This window comes from Mucor velutinosus (genome assembly GCF_035048745.1).
Source record: "Mucor velutinosus strain NIH1002 chromosome Unknown tig00000041, whole genome shotgun sequence".
NCBI lineage: Eukaryota > Fungi > Mucoromycota > Mucoromycetes > Mucorales > Mucoraceae > Mucor > Mucor velutinosus.
Genome location: NW_027041905.1, coordinates 751180 through 778240, shown reverse-complemented (window position 1 = coordinate 778240; position 27061 = coordinate 751180). Strand labels below are relative to the sequence as shown.

The following is a 27061-nucleotide window of genomic DNA, read 5'->3' as shown; positions in this document are numbered from 1 at the left end:
AGAAGAAAGCAAAAGAAAAAGGGAAACGTAAAACAGGATCATCTAAAGGTATTGATTTTGTTCTTCAATAGGCGTATTAGTGCCATTCGAAGTAGCCCTTGATCTTTGCTGGTGCTTTTTACCCACCAACCTGTTCTTCAGTGCTCTCAAAGCAAACACAGTGATTCCAATGCCTGCCCAATCTTCATCATACAAATCACAGAGGCCTCCAACTGCCAAGACCTCAGAGAGACAGCAATAATGAGAAATTCTAGCTCTGATTGCCCATGTTCTATGGTGCCAGAACGCATGGTACTTTCATTCACCCACCAAAACCTCATTGAAGATCTTCGGGTATTCAATTACGAAGGAGTAAGTGCAACAGAGACATTTCGAAATGCTGTTGGTGATAAACCAAGAACGAAATAGAACCCTTTTTTCTAAATTCCCTTTTTTTCTCTTTTTCTCTTTTTCTTTTTCCTCTTCTTCTCAAAAGAAACAGAAAAAAATGTCCTACTTGTCTGCTGAAAAAGCAGAAACCGAGCTCGCTCAGAGTATCAAAAAAGCATGCAGTATTGAAGAAACTGCACCCAAACAAAAGCATGTTCGAAGTAAGTCCTTGCCCGGGTTTTTGTGTGAGAGAGAAGAAGGCATCTAATCCAAGCACGTTGTAGAATGTATCGTTTATACTTGGGATCACAGAACGTCAGCCATTATTTGGAACATTTTGAAGGTTCAGCCTTTACTCTCTGACGAAGTGCAAGCATTCAAAGCGCTTATTCTTGTACATAAAGTCGTCAAGGATGGTCACCCCAACGTAAAGTATCACAAAGCAGCCTTTTTCTTATGTACACGCGGTAGAGAGACTAATATATACCTATAAAGGTGATCAAAGATGCTCTCCGGGAAACAGGTTGGTTAGAGACGTGTGCTCGTAGTGTCAATGGTGATGGTATGCGTGGTTACGGTACCCTTATTCGTGCCTATGTCGACTTTTTATTGCACAAGCTTCAATACCATCGTACACATCCTGAATTTAATGGCTCTTTTGACTATGAAGAGTACATCAGTTTGAAGAATATCGATGATCCAAATGAAGGGTAAGTGCTTTTTGTTGCTTGGATTTGAACAAGAGATTTTTGTACTAACATGACGTGGGGTTTGCTTTGCTCAGTTTCGAAACTATCAATGATTTGATGACTTTGCAGGATCATATTGATCGATTCCAAAAGGTGGTGTTTGCTAGCTTCCGTCACCATTCCAACAATGAATGCCGTATTGCTGCTCTTGTGCCTTTGGTCGAGGAAAGTTACGGTATCTATAAATTCATCACCAGCATGATGAGAGCCATGCATCAAAGTAAGTGGCACTTGAAGTGTCTCAACTCCATGCTCACATTTCATGATTTCGGAATTCAGGACTCGATGCCTCAGAAGCACTTGCACCTTTGAGACAAAAGTTCAACACTCAACACTACGCTCTCTTGAAGTTCTACTACGAGTGCTCCAACCTCAAATACTTGACCAGTCTTATCAACGTGCCCAAACTTTCTCCTGACCCACCCTCCCTTATCGATGACAGCACACCTCAATTGCCCAAGCGTCCTGAAGTTGCACGCATTGAAGCACCTCCTCCACCAGCTCAAGCGTCGCCCGAACCCGTCATTGATTTCTGGTCCGAGAAGCAAGCTCAGCAACAACGTGAATACGACGCTGAGCAGCAACGCTTAGCCCAACAAAGACAAGAGGAACAAGAGCGAATTAGACAGATGCAGTTGCAACAGCAACGTGATTACGAGGATCAACAAAGAAGGATGGCTGAGCTCGAACAGCAAAGACAACAAGAGCTCATGAGACAACAAATGATGAATCAACAAAATGGCAGAATCAATGACCTCGAAATGCAAATCTTGAATGGACGCAATCAACTTGAGCGCAACCAAATGATGCTGGAACAATACGATAGACGAGTAAAGGCTCTTGAACAAGAACTGGCTTCTGTCAATGCAAATGCTTTACAAAGAGATCAGTCCAAGGACGAATTGATCCGTTCTCTTCAAAGTAAGTTGTGTGTGCAGTTGAAGTAAATGTGTGTGTGTGTTTAACCTGTATATGCATCAGATGAAATTCAAATGTGGAAGAACAAGTATGAAGCTTTGGCCAAATTGTACAGTCAATTGAGAAAGGAACACATTGATCTGTTGAACAAATACAAGGCACTTCAAGTCAAGGCCAATTCGGCCCAAGAAGCCACTGAGAAATTGGAGCGTGTTCAAGCTGACATGCGTGCAAAAAACATCGAGCTGGCAGATTTGATTCGTGAGCGTGACAGAGCTCGTAATGAACTGGCTCGTCTTCAAGGCAACCAGCGGGAAGACATGGATCGTTTGCGTCGTGAATTGGACGATGCTCGTAATCAAATGCAAAACATGGGCAGATCTAAAGGAGATGAGGTCAGTGCACTTTTGGCTAAATTCAACAAGGAGAAGCAAGACCTCGAAGCCAGTTTGATGGAGAAGCAAGCTTTGATTGATGAGTTCCTCAAGCAAATTGAAGACCAACAAGGCGAGGCGGATCACATTCGTCAAGTAAGAAGCTTACATAAGAAACATGTTGTCTAGTAGAGTCCAACCATGACTATTTTTTCAATAGGAGAAGGATGAAGAAATTGCTGTGTTACAAGCTGGTATGGATGAATGTCTTTCACAACTTGCTGAGTTGCAACAGGTAAAATAGAGACCACAAAGGGTTACAACAATGACATCAGGCCCTGACGATTATGTGATACCATCATAGAACGATAGACAACAAGATCTTCAAGAAGAGCTCGACCGTTTAGAGAGCGAACAAACCGACAAATTGAACCAAATCTTGGGTAAGCTGCACTGGAAACGAAATCCAATGTGGCAATGATACTGACCCACATACATCATATTTGAACAGATTGCATTTTGGGCACATGTATTCAAAAGATCAATGACAGCATTTATGAATTGGATGCACCTGGTTCCCATGGCAACGAAAACTCAACCCCTGAATTGGCTCTTTCCATGATCGAAAGAGCCAGTATCACCTCTGTAGAGTTCATGTCTGCATTCAGTAAATTCTTAGACGGTAGCCACACTGGAGATCACACTGGCACCATCACACGTGCACTTGAATTCTCAGATACCATCATTGATGTTCTTCAACATGCCAAGGGTATTACACAATTTGTCATGAAGGATGAGGATGGCGAGGAATTGGTGCACTTGGGTAAGGGCTCTGCTGAAGCTTGTATTCAATACTTTAGCAGTGTGATGTCGACCTACCTCAAGATGCTGCCTCCTGCTCAACGTCCTGAAGTGGTCATTCAGGGTGACATGCGTGTCCAAGAAGCACTTACCAAGTTATCGCAAAAGACGGAAGATTTGATCTTGACTGGTGCTACTGATGTGAATAAGATGGCAGAAGGTGAAGTCGGTGATCTTGTTGAGCAAGAAATGACTAGAGCTGCCCGTGCTATTGAAGAAGCCTCTGCCAAGATTCAAGATTTGATGCGTCGTCCTGCTAATCCTGCTTTCTCTGCTACTGATATCCAAGTGCATCAATTGATCTTGAACTCTGTATTGGCTCTAACCAACGCTATTGCTAATCTCATTAAATGCGCTACTGCTTCTCAACAGGAAATCGTGTCTCAAGGTCGTGGCTCTTCATCCAAGGCTGCCTTCTACAAGAAACACAATCGTTGGACCGAGGGTTTGATCTCTGCTGCCAAGGCAGTTGCTGTAGCTACAAACATGTTAGTGGAGGCTGCCGATGGTGTCATTAGCAAGACTCATTCTCTTGAGCAACTAATTGTTGCTTCCAATGAGGTGTCTGCTGCCACTGCTCAATTAGTATCTGCTTCTCGTGTCAAGTCCAGCTTCATGTCTCGTACTCAAGAACGCTTGGAATTAGCCGCCAAGAGTGTCAAGGATGCTGCTGCTGAATTAGTCAAACAAATCAAGAACCTTGTAGCCGAACAAAACAAGAGCGAGACAGCTGACATTGACTTTAACAAGTTGTCTGTTCATGAATTCAAGCGTAGAGAAATGGAGCAACAAGTCAAAATCCTAAAGTTGGATTCTGAATTGACAAATGCTCGCCGTGTTTTAGCAGAAATGAGGTAAGTTTTGCATGTGTTGAGCTATTTGAAGTCTGTTGACTAATCTTTCATTCATGACAATAGACGTAGTGGCTACCACACTGAAGAAACTGACTAATTTTTTTTTTACTGCCTTGCTCTTTTTTTTGCACATTTTGTATCTTTATATACACTCTCTCTATTAGTAACTTTCGTCCTGAATAAACATCCAACATACTATCTATTATCATCATCTACTTTCAAAGACTACTCATGTTCACAGCTCCTTGATCTGAGATAAATGATGTGTAATGATTAGCCTTTGATGCATTATTAATATCGGCTGCACCTATTGGTATTGACATCGAGATGGTGGATGCTGACGAGGAGAAGATTTAGTGATGGAGGAAGCAATTGGAATGAGGATGTGGAGATGGAAGAGGTAGTAAATATGAGGGATGTTGAGATAGAAAAGGTATGGTGTAGCTGATATGATGAATACTACCGCCACCGCTATACAGTAGTTTCTTACTTCTTCACATGGCATTAGACATCGTGTAGCTATCTACAACAACAATGATGAACACATTGTAGTCTACCTTCAAACCAATGCTCATTTTCAGGGTTTGCAGATGGGAACAAAGTCATCTGCATTGAACAAACAAAGCAGCCTGTGCTCAGCAGGCGAACATAATGAAGCTAACGGGCAACTAATAGAATTTCTTAGTTTATTCAATCTATATTCTAAGGCATCATCGAATGCAAAAAAGTCTTTCATAAATCATAAACCATCTATCATACTCGAATAGAACTTCACAGCATGCAGTACACGACAACGTTTAGCAATGATATTATTTGCAGTTTCTGAGTACATGGATGCGTTTCGAAAAGCTAAGTAAATGATCATATACATGCCATCAACAGAGAGTATTGCCTATGTCTTTCAACGGCTTCTTTTGTAACTAATATACCGGATTTTAACCAAGCTCTTTAGCTTTGTGTAGCCTTCACGTGTAGGGATGGGGGGTGAGGCGAGCTTTTTTAAATCTTGGTTAGTTTGGCTATCCTTATCAAATCCCTCTTTCTTTCTTTATTTTTTTTTTTCTTAACTTCCAACATCATTGAAGACAAGAGATTCCTATAATTTCAATATACATGTAAAATACAATAATTATATTTGACAGATGAGTCTACCACCACAAACGATTGCTGCATCAAACAACTTAAGCGAAAAGAAGCCGAGATTATTACAAAGAAACAGCAGCCAATTACTTCAACATGCTACATTAAAATTCGGCCTAAGAAGGTCACTTACAACTGCATCGAGGACTCAGCAGCAACCACAGCAACAATCACCACAACAACCATACATCAAGCCAAGGCCTTCCACATCATCTGTGTCATTCTCGACGCATACGAATTTACTGACGAACGGAAACACTAAGCGCTACAATCGTCATGTCCAGGATAATGTGCCGCAATCTGCTGCAAACAGCTTTGCATCTGATTCAGTTACCAGTCAAACCCTATCTTCTTATAATTCAACCACTACACCGCCATTGACATTTACAAACAAAAGTAAAATGACTGCATTGTATCAAGATAAGGCCAACAACAGACTGTTGTCTGCTATACCCGAGAATAAGCAGCAGGGTGCGTTCAGGATGTACAGTAACACTGCTACTGCTACTGCTACTGCTTCTACATCAGGTTACTACCGAGCCTTTTTATCTAGCATCGCCTTTGAACTGAAGAGACGCATTATCACGAATGACAGAATCAAAAACGACATCGAGTACAACAATGTGTTTGATGGAAAAGAGGCCATTGTACGTTGGAGGGAGGAAGGGGCATGTGTTTTCAAAAGCCATTAACAACACATAATAGGACAAATTGAAAGAGATTCTCGGTACAACAGATCGTTCACTTGCATTGCGAGTAGGCAGAGCATTGGAGGCACAACGGTTCTTTCATGATGTCAATTATGAAAATAGACTCATTGATGACATTATCGAAATTTATCAATTTAATCAAGTCTTATTCCACAGCAACAATCGAAGCTCAAGTACCACGAGTACGACAAGCAGTAACAGCAGCGGTTGGGACAACTCTTTTTCGGTTACTTCGACCATTATTGGAAACTACGCTAGTGAAGATGAGGCAGAAGAGGATGACGATCATGATTCACTTCATACCGACACCACAGCAGCCACAAGCACGCACTCTCCAAGTCATAGTCAACAACAGCAACAGCAACAACAAGGCCAGCATCAGCAGCCGCACAATCACAACAGCAATAGCCATTTGCTACTGCCCAACGGTATTTATACAGAACTCACTCATTGCTATACTCCCACTTGTGATAATATACATCCGTGTTACAGTTACACCTGTCCCAAAAGAGAAAGACTGGTAAAAATATACGCAACTGTATGCAAAAGGTAGACTACTAATACCACATCCCTCTTTGTCGACAGAGAAAAAGGCCTCATAGTGTAGACACCAGAGAGAAACGAGTGACGGCCTACATTTACGAAGTTGAGAAACATCAGCAGCTATGGAGTCAAACCATCGACGACTACATTGTGCTTTCTACGCCTGCGACAGAACGAAAGCGACAAGAAACCATCTTTGAGTTGATTTACACAGAAGAGAATTTTTTGAACGACTTGGACTATGTGATCAAAATGTGGATGGAGCCCCTCAAGAACAGCGACATTATCCCTATACAACGCCGAGAGCGATTCCTGGACAAGGTCTTTTCAAATCTCATAGACATTCGTAACATTAGTACTGCATTAACACTAGCACTTCGAGCAAGACAATCTCAACATCCTATTGTGTCACAAATAAGCGATATCATGGAACGTTTTACAACTGAATTTGAACCGTTTGTCTATTACGGTGCTAGACAACATCAGGCTAAACATGTATACGAACATGAGAGATACAACAATCCTAAATTTGCACTATTTGCCGAGGTAAGTTTTTTTTTTTGTGTGTGTGTGTATGTGTGTGTGTGTGTCTTGTATGGAAACATCCACTCACCACATAGCCTCATAGCAAACGGAAAGAGACGCTTCATCGAGAAAATTAGAGCTGAATGGCTACCTCACAAAACCCACGACTCGCCTTGGCAGGTACACGCTGCTGCTGGACAAGATACACGCTCGCACATCACCCAATCACCCCGACAAGGATAATATACCACGCATCATCAATGCCATCAAGCAGCTATTGCAGAGAGTGAACAGTGCGGCTGGAGCAGCCAAGAACCGATTTGATTTGGAGCAGATACATCGCCATTTAACATTTAAAAATAAAAGAGATATCATGGATCTGCGCCTTCTGGATCAAGGCAGAAGCATTATAAAGCAAGGCACGCTAAGAAAGACAGCAAGCATGGATTCAACAGAGTATCAGGTCATTTTGTTTGATCATTATCTGGTGACTGCAAAAGTCAAAGTGCTGAATGCAGTGGAGCATTACTGTGTTCAAAAGAGGGTGAGTAGTTGTTGGGCTTGATGAACCAGAGGCAGTGAATGTTGACTGACTGGCTCCTGAACAAGCCTATTCCCATTGAATTATTAGGTGTCATCCTGCCGCCTTTGCCAGACCTCTGTACATTGCAACGAAAGAAATCGACTGGCACACTGTTCTTTTCTTCGCTGGCATCACCAGCACCTGCACATACGCCTAGCAGTAGTAACAACAACAGAATAGCTCCCAGCACTGCACACAACCAAATCCTGGATAGTGGCCCCAAACAGGGCGCACCTATTACACTCTTTCATCAAGGCAGAAATGTGGATAGTATGTATACGTTGTATGCCCCAACCGAGCACAACCGAAAGACATGGAACGAGATTATACAAAAGCAGCGAGAAATCAAGCTTAAACGACAGCCTCTATTCGATATAGTGGACAGTGTCAAACGATATGAGTTTTTTGCAGAGATTAGAGCCCACCACATGGTGATATTTGGTAGGTGTTTTAAATGTGAATATGGGGCTATATGTACTGACCCATTCGAATTAGATCAGGGGCAATCCTATTTACTAGCGACAGACGGTGGGCTTTACATTGGCCCGAACAATGGCACAGGCATACCACGCAAGATTTTACCGCTAGAGAAAGTATATCAAGTGCATGTCCTGGAAGACTACCAACTGTTGCTTGTGCTAGCGGATCACATACTATGGCAATACCCGCTGGACATTACTATCAATGGCAGACCTGATGGAAGTCAAAGTATACAGCATTTTGGAAGAAAAATACGATCCAACGTCTCATTTTTTCATGTGGGCGAGTGCTTGGGGCAAACTCTGATCTGTGTGCCCAAGTCGTCCTCTGTTAATGGCACTGAAATCGATCTGTATGAGCCCTCCATGCCAAAAACCGAGATGAAAAAGAAGAGTCTGTTGGGCAGACTGTCCATCCGATCCACCAGCTCACTGTCACTGATCAACACACAGGTAACCCATCTCAAGCCAATCTACAGCCCCTGCGATGTGTGGGCTATTGACAATACCCGTTCCATGCTGCTACTGACTACGCCTGTGGGTATCATTGCGGTGGATATGAAGACAAAAAAAGCGGATCGCTTACTGGATCCGTCAGACAAATACTTGGAGTTTATCACTCGACATGAAAAGGTCGATGAGCAAATCAAGATGAATCCGGTAATAAAGCGTATTGCCGTGTTTCCAGTGCCAAATGGAGACTATCTCATTTGCTACGACAGTAAGTAGTTCAGCGAGTGCCTTCGATACGACGCGTATGACACTAATACCATTGAAAGGATTCGCGTTTTACATTGACAGAAAGGGTAGACGCTCTCAGCACAAGTTCAAGATTGAATGGGAAGGGCATCCGACAGCCTTTGCATTCCATTATCCACACGTGATTGCATTTGAACAGCAATTCATCGAAATTAGAAGTGTCATTGACGTAAACAGAGGCTTTCACAAATTACACTCACACCAAAACGACTAACACCACGTTTTTTAGGGACATTTACAACAAGTAATACAAGAGAAAAACGTTGATTGTTTACAAAATGGACACAAGTCCAAAGAAGCGCTTATATTAGGCACCATGTTGGATAGATCAAACCCTCTCTACCAGCAAATATTCCAACTACAGCCAATTTCACAATGAAATTGAGTATTGCGAGAGGGGCTGGTTATTTGTTTGTGTTTCCTTGCCCCTATTTATTCTCATTTAATTCTTGTGTTGCACTGGAGTTCATATATTATACCCTTTTTCTTTCTCTTTCTTATCAAACTTGATTTAATATATATATTAAAAACCTCCTCCCATGGTGATGATTTCATCTAGCAACAAGAAACAATTACAAGAGCAGGTCGCTCGTTTGACAAATGAAATTGAAGAACTGAGGCTGGAGAGAGAGGAATCGAAAAAGAATGTGCTGCATTTTATGCAAGAGGCTGATACAACTCGCCAAGAACTGAAAAAAGCCTACAAGATCATGGAGGGCTTCAATTTACAACAAGGCTATCTGTCACCACCACCCGAATCAGAAGACATAGAGGCATCACCTTCGTCCTCATCCACACTGCTCAAGCTTGTCTCCAAACTGAGCCTCTTGGATCAAGACAAATTACTAGCATTGCTCGCATGGGTAGACGAGACGGACCACATCCCATCCCTCTCACAACTCAAGTCCGCCCAGGTTTCGCTTCAAGAAGAATTAGAGCAACTACAAGATGAATATCATGCAACCCGTGGCGCATTGCAAATCGAAAATGAGCGAGCAGAAACCCTTGAAAAGCGATGGAAAGAATCTGAAAACGCACTTGAACAAGCTGAATCTACTCTACAGTCCCTATCCACAGAATTGGGCCATCTTAGACAACAGCAAGAATGTAGTGACAACAATAACAAAGCAACCGATTCGACGGATATTAAATTAAGCCAAGATTTATGCAGATCAAGACAGGATTTAGCAATTACTGTCAAACACTATAATGACTGCAAGGTGAAACTTGAGGAAACAGAGCTCACTTTGAAGCATTGGCAGACAAAGTATGATGAAATGAATGCTGAACATGTAACGTATACTTTGCAGGCTCCATCATATTATCATGATATCGTCACTGACTTTTTTTTTTTTTTTTTTTTTTTTTTCCAGACTGGCCTTGTATCAAAGCAATCGGATGAACTCAATCAAGCAAAAATCCGTGAAAACTACCTCAAAACCATCAACAAGACATTGCGTGATGAAGTACGAAAGATCAGCAAAGTGCAAGAGGATCTCGTCAATATAGAATACCTTCGTAATGTCATCATCAAGTTTTTAGAGAGAAAATGTACAAGGGTAAGCTTCTTGAGTCACTTTTCATGCAAAACATTTGTAATGATATTCATCTGGATCCATCATCTCCTAGGCCCAACTGATCCCAATTCTGACAACACTTTTGAAATGCACGCGTGAAGATCAAACTCGACTTGTTGAACTTGTGCGAAACCGAGCCATTGAATCCTAAAATCCCGTGATTCATCATCATGAATACGTTATCATGACCAATATAACCCCATATTGCGAAACCCTTATCCATTGTATATAAAAAGGGAGAAATTCAATACTGTCTTTTTTTTTAATTAAATTTAATAAATCTTATTGAAATCAAAATGAACTCTAAAATCGATCAAGCTGTTGGTGGTATCAAGAAGGCTGTAGGTGGAGCTACCGGTAACCAAAAGATGCAGGCTGAGGGTATGGCTCAAAAGAACCAAGGTCAAGCTGGTAACCAGATGGGCAATACTGGTCAACAAGTTGAACAAGGCAAGCAAAACATGCAGAGCAGTCTCAGTGGCAACAACAACGATCGTATGGGAGACAGCTTTAACAATGACAACCTTAACAATGACAACCTTAACAACGACAACTTTAACAATGACAATCTTAACAATGACAACCTTAACAATGACAACCTTAACAGTGGTGACTTTAACAATGACAACCTTAACAGTGGTGACTTTAACAATGACAACTGGGGAGCCCGTTAAACTGCTAGTTTTAAACGATTGAATAAAATCTGTACATATTGTAAATAATGTAATTGGCTTTTTTTTTATATGAACTATGTTGATCAAATGCTCGCCTTTCGAGTTTTATGTCAGTAATGGTTGATGTTGAGTTTGTAATGAAATTGAAATGAAATTGAAATGCTTACCTTCAAAAGGAGAGCATTCAGCATGAACACATACAATAGTTGCTGAGGTTTGTTTTTCACAAACGTTTCTTTTCCGATGAAAAGTGGCTTAAAAAGTTTTGTTCAAAGCATATTTCTTCACCTTTTTTTTCGCACTCCCTTTTCTATTCATAAAAAGAGAGAACATGCAAAGCATAAAGAAAATGGAAGAGGCCAAGCTGCTTGGGAAACAAGAATCACCAGAAATCGATTCCCTCTCAGACACAGAAGAAGTAGCAGCAGCACTGCCATTTGACACTAAACCAACTTTTCGAAACATACTACAAAATGAGATCGCGCAAAACATTAAAGCAGAAGACTCCTTATTGAATGAAGAAAATGTGAAAAATCAGCTAGCAATGAGCAATCCAAGCAATAATGGAACAAAAGGAGAAGATGAAGAGGATTTGAATGCTGCCAAAGCTTTGTTGCAGGACGAAGGGATGGCGCCTTTGTTGGAGGATGAAGAGGTGACGCAAAGTCAAACAGAAGAAGATGTAACAAATGCATTAGAGCAGTCAAAGCCAATGGACACACAACCGCAGCCAATGCAAACTGATACACAAGAGATATCAGTACCAGTAGATACACAAGAGCAGCCAGATACCCAAGAGCAACAGGAGCCAGCAGATACCCAGAGACAGCCAGCACTAACAGATGAGCAGCAGCAATCAGTGCAAGCAGATGTACAAGAGTTGCCAATGCCAGCAGATACGCAACAGCAGTCAGCGCCAATGGAGACAGACAAGGCACACGAGAATGTTTCTGACGGCAATATTGAGGAAGACATCATAAAGGAAGAGGTTGTGGACATTAAGCCTCCAGGAGGTAAGTTATATTTGGATCTTATGAAATGAGACGCTGATTTCCTTGGCAAACAGAGCAACCTATTGCCAAGGACTACTACTATCGTTGTCGTTCATGCAATCAAGTATTAGAAAATCTGAGAGGATTGGTAGAACACCGTATGGCAAAGCACAACGTTCATCCTCGTCCTCATCTTTTCACACACATGGATCTGGAGCCTGTTGTTAGTGATCCAGATCACTATTGCCGATCTTGCGACATGTATTTCATCTCACGTATGAGGTATCGAGACCATTTGGAAAACGCACATCATATGATTTTGAAACCATTGCGAAGGCCCACCTACGTGATTGACGAGGACCCCAAATTCTACTGTGAGATATGCGACAAATATCTGAGAAACAAGTACATGCATCGCTACCATTTACAAAAGCAACACAATATGGAACTACCACCTCTTAAACGAAAGGCCAACCCTGATATTACACCTGACTTGGATAATCCAGACTTTTACTGTGCATCGTGCGAGTACAAGTTCAAGAACAAAGGAGCCTTTAGAACACATTGTGAAAAAATCCATAAAATGCAAGTGCAAAAGAAGAGTAGAATTGTAAAGGAGGGAACACCAGACGTATACGATCCACACAATCATTGCAAAGTGTGCGAGCATACATTCACATCAAAGCAAAAATACAAGAGACACTGCCGCAACGTGCACAAAATGGATGATCCTGCGCTGCGGCCGCATTTGCTAAAACGTGTCTCGACACCCAAATTCTTTTGTAAAACGTGTGATATGCCACTCTACAAAGATTCCTATTACCTTCGACACTTGTCTTTGACACACGATGTGGAAATTATATCCTTGCATCACGACGAAGATGACACTGAATCCAGAGCCGATATCATTGAACTCATTCGTACTCGCAAAGCGGAAATAGATCAAGGCGAATCACCCGAATATGAATCTCGCCCTCAAATCGTTACCGTTGATATCGAATCTGCTGACACTAAAGCTTCACCCTCTGAAAATCATATCCAATCCACCAAAAATGCTATTACCGTCATCGAGAGTGCTACTGAATTTTCAAAAATCAATGCTGCTTCGAGTGAAACTCAAGCTGAATCTGTCAACACGCCAAATAAACCGATGGCACTATGTCGTCGAACTACAAAACGTGTTCGCTTTGCTGATCTTCCCACCAAAATTGATGACACACCTACTGGATACGACAGCTCTCAAACTGAATCTGATGATCATCAACCTGATTTAGAGGAAAACGACCCATTGTACTCAGACGATGCGGATCAGTCTGAGTCTGATGAGAATCCCAGACGAATATCTCCCAGGCTCAGACTAAAACAAGGTCATGTACCAACATAATAACCACTTCCTTCGTCATAATCAAAAGGAAACCTTACAGCAACATAATACAAGGTTTGATTCAGTGCGAACTTTATATAGTAATTCACAAGCAGTTGTAGTAATAATAAAAAAAACACAAAGTACATTCTAAAAACCTTTTCTTGAACGTGGTACACATTGTATGATGATGCTATCCAAAGACCATACTATATGTGATGTGATGCGGTGCCATGCTAGGTTTTTTTTTTAAAAAACTTCGTTTTAATAACTATTCGATGCTTCAGCACATCTGTTAGCCTACAGAGCAAACCATTAAAATATTTAAATAATCATTTGAATGATTTACCAAGAGTTACAGCGTAGAGTCATCGCACGACTCTTTTCAAATTGTTTTCTTCCTATCCTTTTCACTGCCCAGGTTAATCTGTATACGTGAATATCAGACAATTGCTTGTAAGCTCTCATGCCTGTCCAAATGGCATTAACTAGATGATGAAAGCCACTGTATGTCAATTATTTTCAATTATTACTCCATGGTACGAACTGGCACATTAGAGAACGTGATAAAGCATTTAATAAACAAGAATATAGGAGTATATTACGACATATATGAAGCTACTTTTGGCAATTTGCATTTTATGCAGATCTAATAAGAGTGAAGCCGTCTAGGTTCTCTTTCAACAGTGACTCAAGTTGATAAGATATTGGAATAAAAATCTTACAGAAACACAAACGCAAATCGCCTAACCAGCTCATTTATTCAAAAAAAAAAAAAAAAAAAAGAAAAAACTCCCAGGTACGCCCGTTGACCATTATATAGAAAATGTATAGTTACCTCAACAGATTCATACTACCTAAAAATTTAAATGTTTTCAGTCATTTTAGGAGCTCTTCCAACAAATAACCTCTATCTATTTTAGGAAACTGTCTTTGTATTTTTAAACTCCAAAGTCTGCGTTTTTGTTTTATTTTAAATTCCGCTTGTGCTCTGAAGAAGACAATGGTGCAAACCAAATTTCTGTAGGTAGCATGGTTGTTGAGAAAATGGAGATTTTAGAAAATAGTTCATTTTGAATAGATACTGCTAGTAACACTTTTTAAATTACTATATGAATGTGGAATGTATTAGTAGTAAACGTTGTAGAGGGTACTTTGATTGACTGGGACATGTTTGTTGTGGAGCTATTGAGGGCGATGCCAATGAGTAGTGACGGAAAATGTTCCAGATGACCGATTTTCAGAGGACCATACCGCTATATTTTACTAAGTGAACGAGAGTTTCCAGCTTAATATCTTCTGTTTCTTTTTCAATTCTCTATGCGATGGTATGGTTTTTATTAATTTATTTCTTGAGTTTTGAAAATCCTCTGCTTGTAGCTCATAAAATATGAGGTTTTGAACGAATTCATAAAAGGAAGATACATCTGGTGCCTAAAACCTTTACACCATGCTGGATATAACGTAGAGCTATCGAACGGTCTTTATTTTGTGCGAATACGGTGAGTATTTGTCGAGATACGGCCAAAAAAGGGTATTATGCAAAATCGTGGATTTTCCTTCAAAATCTGCCTGTGATAGCAAGCGAAAAATCTGGTGACGATTTTTTGGTCAGGACAATATTGTCAATATTTCATGATAGAGTTATGCCAGGGCTTCAAGCGATAGCTCATTTGATAGGAAACTTTTTGATCTACAATGCTTAGTAATGATTAACAAGATGTTTTGATAACAGATACTAATTAATCTTTAGAAAACAGTGAAAAAATCGCAAAATTTATCTCATTAAATATCAGGTGAATGATGTACAGCAAACGTTTGATATGGGTATCATTGGATTTTCCTTTGATTTCTTCACAAGTTTCATATAAGTTTGAAGGGGTGTTTACTATCAAGAATCAAGTAGTTTTAAGGTCGATAGATTTCGGAATCCCATGGATCATCATTTAGAATAATAGAAATTGAATCTCCGTTTAGCCTTTGCATGTGTACACGGCACATGTATGAATTTGACCAAGCATTTTAAAAGATCGGAGCGTACGAAAAGGGCCATATTAACTTGCTGGTTTTAAGTGATCAATAGATACCTGATATGTTGGAGAATCTTGCCTTTAAGACTAGACAGTTGTAGCTTGCTTTGCTCGATAATAATAAGGTTTGCAATTTAAAGCATGCATATTCCCCCGTTTAAAAATGCAAGCCCTACAATGTCATTTAGCTGGTTTACCAAGCTTCCCGAGTTTCCCAATCGTTAAACATGCTTTGTCGGGTATTGATGTACCATAGAATTCACATTCTTGTAGTGCTATTTCTTAGCTTGCATCAGGTTCTGAATTTACTGTACAAATCGATTTTCTATATCGATCGTTAAACGATTGAAAATCCAGTTTTAAAATATTGATGCTAGAGCTCTCAAAGCGTCATGTTCTTACACCAACTTTCAGCCAAGAATACGATCGTACAATTGGATTTCTGTTAGAACGAGTTGCTGTTGAGAAATTTGTGATTTTTGAAAATGATTAGTTATCAGTAACAAGTTTTATATAAGAACCTATTAATGGCGAGTAATTACACGCGATAGATCGATGGACCAGATGCTGAAAAATGTTGTGTTGAAAAACGCTTGACTATAAGTAACTTCATTGTGGTTTGGTCATGCTAAATTCCACATTCTACCTGCAACTGAAGACAGATCTTAAGGAAGCGCACTGACAACATCAAGCAAGACTATTTTATTTCCAACTCCCTTTATTGCTAAAGAGGCATTTTTCTTTTTCTGTTTTACATCTCTCTTCTCCATTATCATCAACCACACACTTACCATGCCCAAATTACGCTACAAAGAACACGAAAAGAAAGAAAGAAAGCATAGCCGCCATGACGAAAGACGTAAAAAGCACAAAAAGAAGAAAGAAAAGCCTTATAAACCACCTACATTATACGAGGAAGAAGGTGGATGGGTGCCACCTTCTAGTTCATACAAAGAGGACGAGACAGCCTGGCGAGAACATTTGTTTGATGCCATGATAGACGACGAAGGACAAGATCCATTTTATACCACGTACTCACAGCCAACACCGTCTGATACCATGACCGAAGAAGAATACCGCCAGCATATTGTCAATGGCATGTATCGACGCACACACGCAGACGACATTGCTGCGGAAGAGAAGCGGCAAGCACTGAAAGAAAAGAAACGACAAGAACGAGAAAAGATCAAGCTAGAGCAAGAAAGACGCCATGCTGAACAAATACGACTACAACAAGCCTATACGCAACTAAAGAATATCAATAACAGCAAATCAGATTATGCAGAAAAATGGCAGAAACTGGACTCGTTGGATGTGATACACAAAAAGGATATTCCTTGGCCCATTGTTGGCAAAACCTTCAGTCTGGACTCGGTGCGATCGTTTGTGGTGGACAGCGCCAAAGAAAGCAGCGAAATGAAGAAGCATGTGCGAAAAGAGCAAACAAGATATCATCCTGACAAGTTTATTACAAGATATATGAAGAAATTCAAGGGATCAGATAAAGAGAGAGAAAGAGTATTGGCACATATTAACGAGATATCTGGATGGCTGAATGAGATATGGACACAGCTGAATAAAAACTAGTCTTGAACCAGTCTCCAAATACGAACGAGGCCATCATCACCCACTGTCGAGAGCCAGTCTGCATGCTGGTCGTTGGGGAACCACGAAACACCGTTGATGTCGTATACACCATGAGCGTCTTTGATGGTGGTTGTGTTTTTCCATGTAGGTGCATCGTCGTCTGTTGAAGCCTCCGTATCCTGTAGATGCGATCAGTACATGTGAATGGATCCACCGCCGTGTCCTTACCTTTTCAAAAATACGAATGCTATTATCGCCACTGACACTGGCAATGCAGTTGTTTACCTTGGACCATGACACTGAATAGATGCATCGGTCATGGAAACCAGACAATGTGCAGATGGTCTTCCATGTTGCCTCGCCATTGTGTGTTGGAATACCCTGTGGGTTGTTGGGCTTATACATTTTCCAGATTCGCAACGTTTGGTCATCAGAAGCAGACACTATTACGTCTTAGAATAGCACACACACACACACACACACACACATCTCAATAAACTGGATAGCTTACCAATTTGTTCGCCCTCTGCATCGAAATCAAGAGACCAAACAGTCGATGTATGGCCTTCCAGCGTATCAGCACAGTACCAATCATCTTCATCCTCCTTCCAAATCTTGATTGTATCATCATAACTAGCAGAAGCCAAAATCTCTAGCTTGGGATGCCATGCTACCATCTTAACGTCTTGTGTGTGTTCCTGCAACACACTCAAACATTCAAAATCGTTGTCTGATTCCACCTCCCAAATCCAAACGCTTTTATCTCTACTGCAGGTAGCCAACAAGGCGCCAGTGGAAGACCAGGACACGGATTTGATCTCGTTTTCATGACCTTCCAAAGTAGCTACACATTCCCAATCGTTGTCTCGTGGATCGTTTTCCCAAATGCCGGTTGTAGCATCAAAACTAGCAGTGGCCAATTCGTTGCCTGTGGGCGACCATGCAACACTACGGATCGTACGCTTGTGTGCTCCTTCCAGTGTCTCTACACAGTGCCATTCTGAGAAATTGTTGTGCGAAGCTGGTTTCCATAAACGCACAGTTTTATCGCCTGAGCAAGTTGCTAGCAAAGTCTTTGTTGGGTGCCAAGATGCTTGCCAAACTCGGTCTTGATGACCTTTTTTTTCAAGTGTGTAGTGTTAATGTCGGCGTGGTATCACTACTGTCATTCTATGGTATACCTTCTAATGTAGCGATTAATTCGAGATGTGGCATAATATATTGAAATGCGTGTATGCAATGAAAAAGAACAAGCCGGCGGATGAAGGGAAGGGGCCCATTTCTCATTAGTTTACATTATTAATCCAGTCAAATTCAAACTTAGAAAAAAAAACGAGATTATGCTCCCAACTCTCTGGCTCTCCAGATAAGATGATAAGCCACCCTTGAATCATGTATACAAAATGACATGAGCATGATTCTAACTTGTATATGGTTAAATAGGATTTCTAGTGTTTTGTAAATAGATGAGTCATATGCTGACTATTTTTGAGGAGGTGATGGAATGACACACTTGCGAAGAAGCTAAATTTGATCATGGTCAAGAATAATGAAAAAAATGGCATTTTTCCATATTAAATCATTTCCTCTACAGTGAGATGCATCCATCAAATGAGAAAAGCCCGCCAAAACCTTTTGGTTTGCCTCCTTGATCCCTCTTTTTTTATGCCCCTGAACCGTATCATTTGATTGATTTGTTTGAAAGGGGAGCAAAATAAAAAGGTTTGGATGTATGTGTCAATAATAAAGGAGATGGCTTTGATGAAAGGGGAGGATAAACTGATTTTACTCCCTTTGGGTGGGGTGAATTGGATCCACCCGCCCAAACATGTCAGATTTCCCTTTTGCCATTTCATTGTCTTTTGCCCACGCAAACCAAAGAGATCACCATGACATTGAGCCCTGATGAGCACACATACACGGCACATGTTGGCTTCTCATCGGCTGCTATAAGCGTGGCGTGGATTTTGACTTGTGGTCCAACATTATGGGTGCTACACTTCTCTTTCTCACACCACCTCCTTACTTTTCTGTTTATACACCACACACATTCCCTCCTTTTCCCAATAATAAGGGGTTGAAAAGAGCAACAAACAACAACAAAGAGAGTCAAATAGAAATTCGTAAAGGTCCTATTTTTTTTCCTTTGCTTCTTTCTTTCTTGTATTCTTGCCTCTTCTTTCATTTTAATCTATCTTTCTCTCTTTCTCTCTTTCTCTCTCTCTTTCTCTCTCTCTCTCTCTCTCTCTCTCTCTCTCTCTCTCTCTCTCTCTCTCTCTCTCTCTCTCTCCTCCACCCCTTGAAATTTCATTTCTGCTGTCAAAAAAAAAAAAAAAAAAAGAAATCAGAGAGATCCATTGCGTAATATATGAATCAAACATGACTATAGATAGAGAGACTTTATCGGTTGTAAGCCATAGAAATACCCCAACATCAGAGCATGTATTGATTCATTCCCTTAGATGGAACCACTCTACGATCAATTATTACAACAGAAATTCGCCTCCAGTACAGACGCTATTGAATTCTGTCGTGAAGCGTGTCAAGAATACGGATTTTCGATCAAGCAAGAACCCAATTCAAATCGAGTAAGTAGTATGTAGCCAAATGCAGACCCCCCATAGCACGCTCAAGCTGACACCGTGCTTTCAGAGCATCTACATCTATTGCACACATGATAATCCACTCTTTTCGGATGCTGCTACTGCTGCTCTTCAGCAACAACAGACACCACCACTGAGAAAACGACCCTCCTCACTGAAAAATGTGTCTACTCCATATACTGCTGCTCCAGAGTGCAAATGGCGTGTGGTGCTCACAGAAAACGAATTGACCAACGAATGGACCTTTCGCAAATCACTGAACCCACAAGCATCTGAGCATAATCATCTGCTCAGCGACAATGAGCCATCCATCTGGCCGCAAGAAGTGTACGACCGTATTATTCAACTCGCGCGCCAAAAGAATATGCAGACAGATGAAATTCGTGATACTATCAAGCTGCAATTCCCAGACATCACCTGGAATGACCGTCGATTTTCAAATTGTTTGGTAGAAGAGCGTAAAAGGATGCGTCAAAAAGGTGTTGTGGACAAGGTGCAACGTTTGGTCATGGCTTCTACTCGCCTATGCTCTGTGGTTGCTGCAAATGAAGACTGGGCGTCTTGCGTGGAGGGTGAGTTGGTCAAGATGCTGGAAAACTACAAGCATTTATCGCGCATTCCAAACCAACAAATGGTGGACTCGATGGTAGATCTGCAACTTGACATGATACACTCTGAAATTGACAAGAACAGAAGACCTAATGTAAAGCAGCACCACCAGGAGAACGATATGTTTAGCAAAAAGAGAAGAACTAGTGCTGCAGCTGCGGCTGCTCTGCGCAATGAAGGTATTCAGGTCATGTCGGTTCCAAGCTGCACTTTGTATATACGGTCTCAGCCATTGAGATCTCTGTCTGAGCCTTCTTCGCAAAACAGAAGAGCGTTTACTGACTTGATTGCTGCTTCGTCTGCTTCAGCTATCCCTCAGCAGCAGCACCGCCACCACCAGCAACATCGCCATCATCATCAGCAGCAACAGCACCATTATCACCAGCAGCAGCAGCGCCATCATCATCATCCACAGCAACATCATCCGCATCACCATCAGCAACTTTCTTTTGGTGTCAGCTCGGTATTTACAATGACATCTCCTGTTTCCTCCCCATCTTCTACGTCTTCGTTGCAGCAACGTGTAGATTACAACAGCTATCGAAACAGTGGCAACAATGATATGCTACAGTCGCCACCCATACCAGATTCAACCAATATGATCATGTCCTCGGGTTACAATGGTGGCAATGATAGTAAGTGAGAGAGGATTTGAGACCAAGCTAGAAGAGAGAGAGCAAGGGGCTAACTTGTTCATGATACATCATAGCGTATACACCACACCCTCCTACGCCGTCTTCAACTTACAATGGATCAGCAGCAGCAGCAGTTGCAGCAGCAACAGGCGACATCAACTTTAACTTTGATCCCAATGCCATGACGAATACGGCACCTTCTTATCCTCAGCATGTGCCTGCTTCGCCTGCACCGCTTGTCGTCCATCGCCAACAACAGCAGCAACAGCCCACGACAGAAAGAATGGCAGGCTATCCTACTTCAATGGGTTACTACTCAAATTCAGCTTCGTCTATTGTACGTGAAGCTTCTCCATCGACAACATCGATCCAGCAGCGTATCATGCTGCAACAAGAGTATGAGCAACATCAGAGGCATTTGCAGCAGATAGACTCTTCCTCAGCAGCAGCCGTTGCAGCAGCAGCAGTCGCCAATGTGCATTTACCCCTGATCAGATCCAACTCACCACTGAACGCGAGTATCGTTCAACACCAGCACCAGCAACAACAAGCCCATCCAGGGTCTAATTTGAATCCAAATCACCCACAAAGTTGGTCGTAAACTATCTTATTATTATCTCTCTCTCTCTCTCTCTATTATTATTATCGCTTATATATTCTCGTAACTTTTCTAGTAGTAATTCTTATACTTTATTCATTTATATATATCTCACACTCTTTCTAACTATCAAAACTCAGCCCTCATCTCACATACACAAACATTGTAAAATAATATAATACGTAATTTTTTTTTTTTTTTGCTATAAATCATGGTTGCAAAATAAAGTCTCTACTACTGTATATTTGATACAGCAAAAGAAAAGATTTTATTTGATTAAAAATATACACATGTTCGCTCTACTATACGACTAACCCGTCTTTTCAATCTCGATTCGAACATATCTACACAGCTCGCTTGTACCCACTTCTCGTTTCATGATGAGCCAATGATTCAATAAATCTGTCAACAGGACGCTTTTAAAGTTACCGCACGTTGAGCCAAACAATTCGCATGTCCTCTGTACCGCATAATCAACATGGTTGTCGCCCAATACTTTGAACACAAGCGCAGCGCCCATTAAATCAAAACAAGCCGACATGCTATGCAGTAGCAGTTGTTGTGTCTGTCGTGTCTGTTTCGCTAGTAGCTTATGCCCTGTGTATTCCAAAAATGCTTTTATTTCGTCTGCTAATGTATACGTAACTTCTCGGTGATAAGAGTCAAAAGAGGTGTCCAATTTGGTCAGCAAGCGCACCATCGCTATCGCCAATGCACGGTGTGCATCATTATCATTTGTTTTTCTTGTTTCTGTACTACTTGAAATTGAGGTTGAAGGGGGAGAGGAGGAGGAGCTGGTGGTGCTGGAGGTTGCGGTGCTGGAGGTTGTGGTGCTGGAGGAGCAACAAAAGGAGGAGATCGAGGAGCGGCGACATCGGATAATAGCAGATACGAAAACCGCGTGATGAAAAATCAATCCAACGGCTGTGCGAATGCGGTTTCGTATATCAATGTCTTGAATCAAAACATATTTATGCTTATAAGAAGATATACCCCTCATGATTTTCTGTTGCAGTACCTGTTCTTTCTCGCTATCGTATCCAGCAGCAACTGTCAAAAGAGCATCTTCTGTCTCCTCTTTGGTGGTGATGGATAGCGGAATGTGAGCGTGCTGTGTGGCCATGTCTTGCAGTGCGATCAATGCCGCTCTGCACTGTACTTTCATGCTGGATTTCATGTCTATCTTCCAAGTTGTCTGTATGACGGTAGAAGCAAACATGCGCAACTGGGAGTTGGTTTGGTATAGACGCCATAGATCGCTCAGATCAAGGAAATTTGCAAGAATATACATGACCAATTCGTTTGGCAGATCCAATAGACCAGTGTGCTTGTCAACGGTGGTGTTCATTCCCCTTGTCAGGTCGCTCAAAAAGGTAGTATTGTCAAGTAGAATCGAGTTGTGGTTGCTGCTGTTGCTGCTGTTGTTGTTGTTGTTTGTTGACAAATAAACAAGTAGCAAAACTAAGAGAAAGAGAAAGAGAAAGAGAAAGAAAAAGAAAACAAGAAAAAAAGAAAAAAGGAGAGATTATATATATATATATATATATATATGTATATGTATATATATAGCCTCCCCCCCCCCTTTCTTCATGCCCCTCACACACACGCACATACAGTGTATATTCTCACACAAGCACACACTATCAAAACTTTATTTATTTATTTACAATGATTTTTTACTATGGTATAAGAACGTTTCAGAGATTCATTTTTCACGGTAAACCCGCTTGAATCAAGTCTATCAATCACCTGCTTTCCAATGGTCCAATTTTTTTTATGACAGCATTCATCCAGTATCAGACTCCAGGTATCTTTGGTGGGATTCAGCTTCATGTTGAGCATATGGTTCAAACAAGCAAAAGCGTCCTCCAATCGATCATGATTCAAGAATCCAACAATCATGAAATTGAACGTGGCTCTATCAGGCTGTACTCCATTTCGCAATAGGCTCTGAAATGTCTCCATGGCTTTGCCCAATTGCATATGTTTGATGTAGCCTTGAATCAGGTTGGTGTAGGTGTGAATCGTGGGCTTTAGCTGTGATGTTCCTCTCATGATCTCCAGTGTCTTTTCCGCTTGATCCAGTTTATCACTTTCGATCCAGCCATTGATAATGGCATTGTATGTATAGATGTTGGGCGTCATGCCCATCTGTCGGATTGTCTCAATCATGTCCTCGGCTGAAGCGGGCGCCTTGGTCTTAAAGATGGAGTCAATCAGTGTGGAGAGCGTAACAGTGTCAGGCTCCATGCCCAGCTTGAACATGTCGGCTATGATGCCAGCTGCCGATAGCATATCACCTGTCTTTGTGTATCCCTTCAGCATGGTGTTGAATGTAATCATGTCTGGCTTGTACGATGACTCTATCATTTGCTTGTACAGCATCTTTGCAATGTTGAATTCTCGGTTGATGACGAGCCCGTTGATCATGGTGTTTAATATCACATCGTTCACCTTGAGCCGAGGATCCTTTTCAATCTCTTGGTAGGCTAAAAACGCCTTGTGCGTCAGTCGACATTTGAAATACACTTTGATCAGATTGTTGTACAGGAACTCGTCTGGTTTGTGTCCACCCAGGATGGTCTCTCGCACTACTTGCTCTGCAGAAGCAACGTCTCGTGAGTGAGCATAGATAGAGAGCATACTAGTGCAAATATAAGCATTGGGCTTTACGCCATGACGCTGCATTTCCTTGTACATGTGAGTGGCATCACGCATGAGCCTTGCGTCTGTGAATCCCTTGATGAGAATGTTGTAGGTTGAAATGTCGAGCTTCTTGTCTTTTTGCTGCTGATAGATCCACTTGACGTCCTCAAACCGCCTCTTGTCAATCAGATGCATTAGATTGGTGTTGAGTGTTTTGGTGCTCTTGAATCCATGCTGAGAAATCAGCTCCTTGGCTCGCTCTCTCACTCGTGTGTTTTTCGGCATGCATCGGCTCATAGTGCGATCGAAATCTCGGATATCAGGCACAACATCGTACTGGGTGCTGGCTTCTTGGATCAACTGAATGGCCTCTGGGATCATGTCGAGCTGAATATAGGTAGCCAAAATGACATTGAACGAACCAGTGCTCAATTTCACCTTGGAGTTCTGGAATTCTCCCAAATACATGTCCAGCACATCCGCATACTGTGTCTTGAATAGTTTGGCTGTGAAATACTCGTTGTATTCATAGACTGTCCACTTGATGCCGACTTGCTTCATGTCGTCCAGAACTCGCAGAATTCGATCTTCGTTGCCCCAGTCGTTGCGTCCCCATAAATCAGCTCGAATCTTGAGGAAATCGTCTCGCTTTAGCTTTTTTAGCTTTTCAGGCTCTAGTTTCTGGTAACTTTGCCACTCTAAATGTTTGTTTCTAATCGCAGCAGTAGTAGGATGATCCGTGGATGTGGATGTCGGCGCAATGGTGCTGTAGCTGAGGCATGGCAGTGACCGTTTGACTTGATTTCCAATTGTAATATCATTATTCACAACCATGCGAGGCAATCTTCGCATGTTGCAAACGTTGAAAATTCGTTGCATGTCCTTTGGATAATGTAAGAGAAAAAAAACGGACCCGTCAAACTAAAAAAGCAAGAGGAAGCTTTTACCAGGGCCGGTTCAAGTGTGTGTAGCTTACTCAACTGTAGTCACTTGCTTCATCCCCACCTTTTAAAAGACAATGATGGATATTTTGTGGCAGCATTGGGAGGCGGAATAGACATATCCCGCGCGCATGTCAACCCTATTTTGTGTTTCTATTACTGTTTTACATACTGACGGACATCTTCTCCCCGCCCCATGTTGCAAACATGTTGATTTATTAATCTTTTTACTATTGGGTCCGAAAAGGCCCACTCGTAAGCTCTGTGTTGTGCGCGCCAGTTCGGCTGGAGCCTTCTCAACCTTGAATCTCAGAAGGACCAATTGATTGATTTGATTGGTGTACCTTTTTTCGTTATTGTCTATATAAATTGAGAGAATTGGTATCATTATTTCACCATTTTTTCCTCTTATATCATACATTAGCAAGAGCAATTCATCATGGTCTCTTATATGAAAAAATCACTCGGTTCATTAGCAGGATTTGGAAACCCTGACCTGTTACCTCCGCCTGAATTTCTATCTATTCCACCTGCAGAGTACTGCCAAGATGATGATGTCGATGATTGTACGGGATGTGCTGATCCGTGCTCAGAACATAAAGAGTATCCATCCTACCTCAACATTGAAATGGACTTCCCCATCTTGGGTAGCGTCAAACCCTATGGCAGACATGTTCTCATTGCAACTGGTGTATCGGATTGGCCCAAGAAGATTGAGAGTGAAGAGGGAACATTTGCAAACGCTCTATACAATGTGGAAAGCAGTAATAAATCAAATCCATGGAAAAACCTGGTTACCAACACTTCTATGGCGTCTACCTACTCAACGATACCCAATAGCTGTGATGTGCTCATCTTTCCAGATAACATTTTGGTGTCTAATGTCACTTGTGAAGATGCAGATGATTTTTACAATCTCTTTCTAGCTTCACCACTACCCAAGGAACCCATGGACATTGATTTTATAATGCGAGATGACCGTATGGGACAGATGCTGATACAAAAGTGCCCTTACAAGACACTGATGCTGTTGTGCTCTCATAGAAAGCGAGATAAACGCTGTGGTGTTACAGCACCCATACTGGCTCAAGAATTGGACCATGTGCTACGAGAAAAGGATTTAAGTGAGCATGATGCTGCAGTGATTATGGTGAGCCATATTGGAGGTAGTTTGATTCAACTGAATTGCTTATTACATGGACTAATTTATTTGTTTATAGGTCATAAAATTGCTGGTAATGTCATTTGTTATATCAATGAAGGCACACGTGGTATTTGGTATGGTCGAGTGAAAACATGTCATTGTCGCCCAATTATTGAAGAAACCATCTTGGGTGGAAAGGTCATCAAAGATATCTACCGCGGTGCAATGGACAATAGTTTTCAACATCAAGCAAGGAGATCCATATTAAAATGGTGAAGCATCTGCGCTGCACCTTGATCAAGAATGAAAAATTACCATATTAAATTAATAAACAAATCCCTTTGCTATCAGATCTTCCTAATGAAGAAATCTGTATTATCAAATTACATCACTACTATTGAGATTAGCAAGTGAATCAACGATTATGAAGGATTTGCTTGAGATCAAAGCATAAAGGCGCATTTAAATGTGAGATTATGAGAGGAATTGTATTTTTTACAATTAATTCATATAAGCTATGGTATAAAAAGGATTTATTCTTATCAGATCCTTATGCTTGTTGAGTTAGCTGGAGTTACACCAGGATCATCAGCTGGTGGGTTGCGGAATATGCCATTGAATGATGCTCATGAAGATTGATACAGATTATATCGTGGGATAATACTTGTATATTGTATGTGTTTATGCGGTAAAATAGTGATAACTGAATTGTTGGTTATGAGAAAACATAATCAGCATCTACCAATCTGATATTCCTAAACTAAATTCAGTAAAATTCCTTACCAGTGACCATAGTAA

At 41.3% G+C, this 27061-nt stretch overlaps 11 protein-coding genes across 11 annotated transcripts; 8 read left to right on the top strand and 3 right to left on the bottom strand.

The window, feature by feature from the left end:
* Positions 1–487: 487 nt before the first annotated feature.
* On the top strand, positions 488–4222 carry ATC70_000423 (uncharacterized protein; the record flags this gene model as incomplete). The annotated part of the gene is made up of 10 exons (XM_064819839.1): positions 488–590; positions 654–796; positions 865–1079; positions 1154–1338; positions 1398–2039; positions 2100–2566; positions 2631–2705; positions 2775–2853; positions 2922–4125; positions 4189–4222. 10 exons carry the CDS (start codon positions 488–490, stop codon positions 4220–4222), a joined length of 3147 nt encoding a protein of 1048 aa, XP_064683759.1.
* A 1045-nt stretch (positions 4223–5267) lies between these two features.
* On the top strand, positions 5268–9243 carry HGT20_3 (Bifunctional purine biosynthesis protein PurH; the record flags this gene model as incomplete). Its single annotated transcript, XM_064819838.1, has 8 exons — positions 5268–5912; positions 5971–6495; positions 6561–7064; positions 7147–7587; positions 7653–8067; positions 8122–8826; positions 8885–9033; positions 9094–9243. The coding sequence occupies 8 exons, from the start codon at positions 5268–5270 to the stop codon at positions 9241–9243; spliced, it is 3534 nt and encodes a 1177-aa protein (XP_064683758.1).
* Positions 9244–9403: 160 nt separating this feature from the next.
* On the top strand, positions 9404–10592 carry HGT20_2 (Bifunctional purine biosynthesis protein PurH; the record flags this gene model as incomplete). Its single annotated transcript, XM_064819837.1, has 3 exons — positions 9404–10156; positions 10238–10423; positions 10494–10592. 3 exons carry the CDS (start codon positions 9404–9406, stop codon positions 10590–10592), a joined length of 1038 nt encoding a protein of 345 aa, XP_064683757.1.
* A 145-nt stretch (positions 10593–10737) lies between these two features.
* Positions 10738–11115, top strand: ALG8 (glycosyl transferase; the record flags this gene model as incomplete). Its single annotated transcript, XM_064819836.1, has 1 exon — positions 10738–11115. One exon carries the CDS (start codon positions 10738–10740, stop codon positions 11113–11115), a length of 378 nt encoding a protein of 125 aa, XP_064683756.1.
* Positions 11116–11464: 349 nt separating this feature from the next.
* On the top strand, positions 11465–13491 carry TPK2_1 (cAMP-dependent protein kinase catalytic subunit; the record flags this gene model as incomplete). The annotated part of the gene is made up of 2 exons (XM_064819835.1): positions 11465–12128; positions 12182–13491. The coding sequence occupies 2 exons, from the start codon at positions 11465–11467 to the stop codon at positions 13489–13491; spliced, it is 1974 nt and encodes a 657-aa protein (XP_064683755.1).
* Positions 13492–16292: 2801 nt separating this feature from the next.
* On the top strand, positions 16293–17055 carry ATC70_000418 (uncharacterized protein; the record flags this gene model as incomplete). Its single annotated transcript, XM_064819834.1, has 2 exons — positions 16293–16963; positions 17040–17055. The coding sequence occupies 2 exons, from the start codon at positions 16293–16295 to the stop codon at positions 17053–17055; spliced, it is 687 nt and encodes a 228-aa protein (XP_064683754.1).
* A 28-nt stretch (positions 17056–17083) lies between these two features.
* SLA2 (sla2 Src-like adaptor 2) lies at positions 17084–18302 on the bottom strand (the record flags this gene model as incomplete). The annotated part of the gene is made up of 4 exons (XM_064819833.1): positions 17084–17266; positions 17316–17530; positions 17599–18204; positions 18269–18302. 4 exons carry the CDS (start codon positions 18300–18302, stop codon positions 17084–17086), a joined length of 1038 nt encoding a protein of 345 aa, XP_064683753.1.
* Positions 18303–19549: 1247 nt separating this feature from the next.
* Positions 19550–21535, top strand: ROM2_1 (RHO1 GDP-GTP exchange protein 2; the record flags this gene model as incomplete). Its single annotated transcript, XM_064819832.1, has 3 exons — positions 19550–19675; positions 19740–20934; positions 21009–21535. 3 exons carry the CDS (start codon positions 19550–19552, stop codon positions 21533–21535), a joined length of 1848 nt encoding a protein of 615 aa, XP_064683752.1.
* A 307-nt stretch (positions 21536–21842) lies between these two features.
* ATC70_000415 (uncharacterized protein) lies at positions 21843–22880 on the bottom strand (the record flags this gene model as incomplete). The annotated part of the gene is made up of 1 exon (XM_064819831.1): positions 21843–22880. The coding sequence occupies one exon, from the start codon at positions 22878–22880 to the stop codon at positions 21843–21845; it is 1038 nt and encodes a 345-aa protein (XP_064683751.1).
* A 311-nt stretch (positions 22881–23191) lies between these two features.
* ATC70_000414 (uncharacterized protein) lies at positions 23192–25030 on the bottom strand (the record flags this gene model as incomplete). Its single annotated transcript, XM_064819830.1, has 1 exon — positions 23192–25030. One exon carries the CDS (start codon positions 25028–25030, stop codon positions 23192–23194), a length of 1839 nt encoding a protein of 612 aa, XP_064683750.1.
* Positions 25031–25558: 528 nt separating this feature from the next.
* On the top strand, positions 25559–26539 carry ATC70_000413 (uncharacterized protein; the record flags this gene model as incomplete). The annotated part of the gene is made up of 2 exons (XM_064819829.1): positions 25559–26285; positions 26340–26539. The coding sequence occupies 2 exons, from the start codon at positions 25559–25561 to the stop codon at positions 26537–26539; spliced, it is 927 nt and encodes a 308-aa protein (XP_064683749.1).
* Between the last annotated feature and the right edge of the window lie 522 nt (positions 26540–27061).